This window comes from Colletes latitarsis, chromosome 8 (assembly GCF_051014445.1).
Source record: "Colletes latitarsis isolate SP2378_abdomen chromosome 8, iyColLati1, whole genome shotgun sequence".
Lineage (NCBI taxonomy): Eukaryota > Metazoa > Arthropoda > Insecta > Hymenoptera > Colletidae > Colletes > Colletes latitarsis.
This window is the reverse complement of record NC_135141.1, coordinates 18,382,141-18,385,451: the sequence shown is the minus strand read 5'-3', so window position 1 is coordinate 18,385,451 and position 3,311 is coordinate 18,382,141. Positions and strand designations below refer to the sequence as shown.

Below are 3,311 nucleotides of genomic sequence, written 5' to 3'. Positions count from 1 at the left end.
ATTGGGTGGCGTATGCGAAGAGAGGGCATCGAGCTGTATACTTCGACAGCTTTGGCAATCTTCGACCGCCTAAGGAATTGACACAATATTTGGATAATGATGGTGATGTGAAAATTGAATATAATCGAACGTTTTATCAGGAATATGATCAGAGCAATTGTGGACAACTATGTCTACGCTTTCTACAAACGATTAGCACCAAATTTAAGGATTGTCTCCCCGCCATTCTGATTCAGTACTAATCGAGCAATTTCTCGGAATATGTCGTTAACATTGACTCTAACTGGCAAGAGTAGCATCCTCGCTGTAAGCTACTTTCCACCCATAGATTTGAGCGACGATGATTACGAGCTTGGTCTAACAACCTTTGAAACGTATCATACAATACCAAACATCGACTCGAGCAACGATAAATTCTACTTCACCACAAACTATGACACCAACAACAACAACAACAGCGTCGACACCGACCATGAATACATTACGATTCCCCACGGCTCTTACGAACTAGACGCCATTGCCAAGTATTTGAAGCAGCGATTACTCGAGCGATATCCTCAAAATCTCGGTGGTACCAATGATGGTGACAATGATGTGCATCCTATAATGTTGCGTCCCAACAACAACACCATGAAAAGCGAGCTGTACTGCTCGTTTGCCGTAGACTTTACGAAACCCAATAACATTGGATCGCTTTTGGGATTCTCGGCGAATCGGGTATTAAAACCAGGACAGTGGCATGAATCGGACGACCCGATTTATATCATGAGCGTAAACATTATTCGCGTTGAATGTAGTGCGACCGCTGGCGCGTACAACAATGGGAAGCGCGTACATACGATACATGAATTTTCTCCGAGAGTCCCGTCAGGATATAAGATATCGGAAACGCCTGCACAGATCATTTACCTTCCAATCACCGCATGAATCATTACGGATCTAACGATACGCGTTGTGGATCAAGACGGACGATTGCTAGATTTTCGAGGTGAAGAGATTACCATCAGACTGCACGTGCGACGACAACGATAATACCTGTGGTGCGAACGGACGAATGAGATGCTTGTGTTGAACGATTCCAGAAACACGTTTCTTCCAAACGAAATTGTCTACAACAACAACAACAACAACAACAACAGCAGCAACAGCAACAGTAACAGTAACAACTCTAATTACGCTAAAACGAAGAGACTCAGTGCTACAAACATTGCATTTTTGAAATCATTGAGATTCATTGTGCGCTTTTAAGTTGAAAATGGCTGACATTCTAAGCATTGGAGGGAAGCCAATGTTTGATGATCGCATTGTTAAGCTCGAGACTCACACATACAACCCATACGTTAACACGACATTTGGACACAGTGATGAGATAAGAATACCTATACAACAGCAAGATTTATACACATTGCCATGTGAAAGTTTCCTCTACGTGGAGGGGAAATTGACGATACATAAGCCAAATGATGCTTCAACGGTAATGTTGGGAAATAATTGCATGGCGTTCATATTTGATGAGATTCGATATGAGCTGAATGGTGTGGAGATTGATCGCAACAGAAACGTTGGAATAACTAGCACGCTCAAAAATTATGTATCACTGACATCCGATGAAGACAAAAATATGGAGAATGCTGGATGGGGCTTGAAACGACACGATGAGCTGGTAGTGAAAAATCATTTCAATTTTTGCGTCCCGCTCAAATATTTGCTGGGATTTTGCGAGGACTACAAACGGATGGTGATTAATGCGCGTTACGAATTGATTTTAATACGATCACGCAACGATAACAATTCTCTAATTGGACCTCCAACGTTGGAACCAGAAATTGAATTACTTAAAGTGCAATGGCGGATGCCTCATGTGACGCTAAATGATGTTAATAAGCTATCGCTGCTACATGCTTTGGAAAGTGGGCAAAACCTGAGCATTAGTTTTCGCTCGTGGGATCTGTACGAGTATCCTCTCTTACAGAGCATGACCAAGCATTCGTGGGCCGTCAAGACAGCCGTACAGCTGGAAAAGCCGCGATATGTTGTCTTTGCTCTACAGACTGCTCGAAAGAATGTGATGACCGAAGATGCTACTCGGTTTGACCACTGCAAATTGACCAATGTAAAACTTTTTCTCAACTCGGAATTTTATCCGTACGATGACATGAATTTGGACTTTGACAAGAATAGGCACGCCATCTTGTTTAACATGTATACGCATTTCCGTAAATCGTATTACGGACATAGTTGCAACGAGGCATTATTCACCATTGCTCAATTTTTACAATTTGGCCCCCTCGTGGTGATTGACTGCTCACGACAAAATGAGTCGATCAAGAATAGCACCGTGGACGTGCGCATAGAATTCGATTATAAAGAGAATGTGCCGGCAAATACTACAGCCTACTGTCTCATTTTGCATGATCGGGTGGTTGAATACAATCCGCTGACAAACGTGGTGCGCAAAATCAATTAAATCCCAACGCTACTTACCTGCTCTCTCGTGTGCCAAATTCGTATTTCATCATGAAAATCGAGATGCTTTACGAGAAAGACCACATTCTCCCGCCTGTTTTGGAAGTGCGCGGATCTTTAAATTGTTCCGATAATGACCGTACCAACATTTGTTGACCTGCAAGGGTTCATCATTGATGGAAGATTTGTTGTGAAGGAAGTGGCTGTCCTACGAAAAGGAACAATTCTCTCGCATTGTTTAAAGATTTGCATAATGCCGAGCGATTGTCCTCGGCCGCGATTACCGTTAATCCTGTTAACGTACAATTCGAAGGAGATTATCTCTAATAGGATTTGTACAGCAAACAGTGATAGAAAAACGCGTATATTACTAGTTTTTCTGGCATCGGTAACGGCTCATTATCTTCGATTCGAGTGTGCTAACGGTGTTGATGACGTCAGTACCGTGAGAGAGTAGTGTGCTAAGAATCAGACGGAGAAAGACTGCCGAAATTTAGACAGCGCCGCGTAACGACTAATGAGAGTAACGCGGTCGCGTCTTCGGCTGTCAATCCGCGCAGTCCTACGTAGACTTCCAACTAGAGCGGATCGGCTCCCGATTGCACTCGAACGGAAAGATTTACAAAAGGAAAGTTCGAATTGTTTGATATTCAGAACGATTCTGCCTGTAGTTAAAGGGTGTAAAGAGTAGATGTTCAGTCTGATGCGGGTCCACTGATTGACCTCGCACAGCTGAGAATTCGATAAAACTCGAGAAAAGTGTGGAAATAATCCGCCTTTTCCTTGACAAACGGATCGGTTTAGATTCGGTCAAGTACGCCCCGAAATCTTGTATGGAATTTCCC

At 43.0% G+C, this 3,311-nt stretch overlaps 1 protein-coding gene across 1 annotated transcript; it reads left to right on the top strand.

Annotated features, from left to right (window-relative positions):
- The first annotated feature begins 1,255 nt into the window (after positions 1-1,255).
- Positions 1,256-2,467, top strand: LOC143344960 (uncharacterized). Its single transcript, XM_076771614.1, has one exon. It carries the CDS (start codon positions 1,256-1,258, stop codon positions 2,465-2,467), a length of 1,212 nt encoding a protein of 403 aa, XP_076627729.1.
- The last annotated feature ends 844 nt before the right edge of the window (positions 2,468-3,311 follow it).

What these genes read in the sequence shown, in the direction of transcription:
- LOC143344960 (XM_076771614.1), top strand. Translation starts at nt 1,256, where the DNA reads ATGGCTGACATTCTAAGCATTGGAGGGAAGCCAATGTTTGATGATCGC.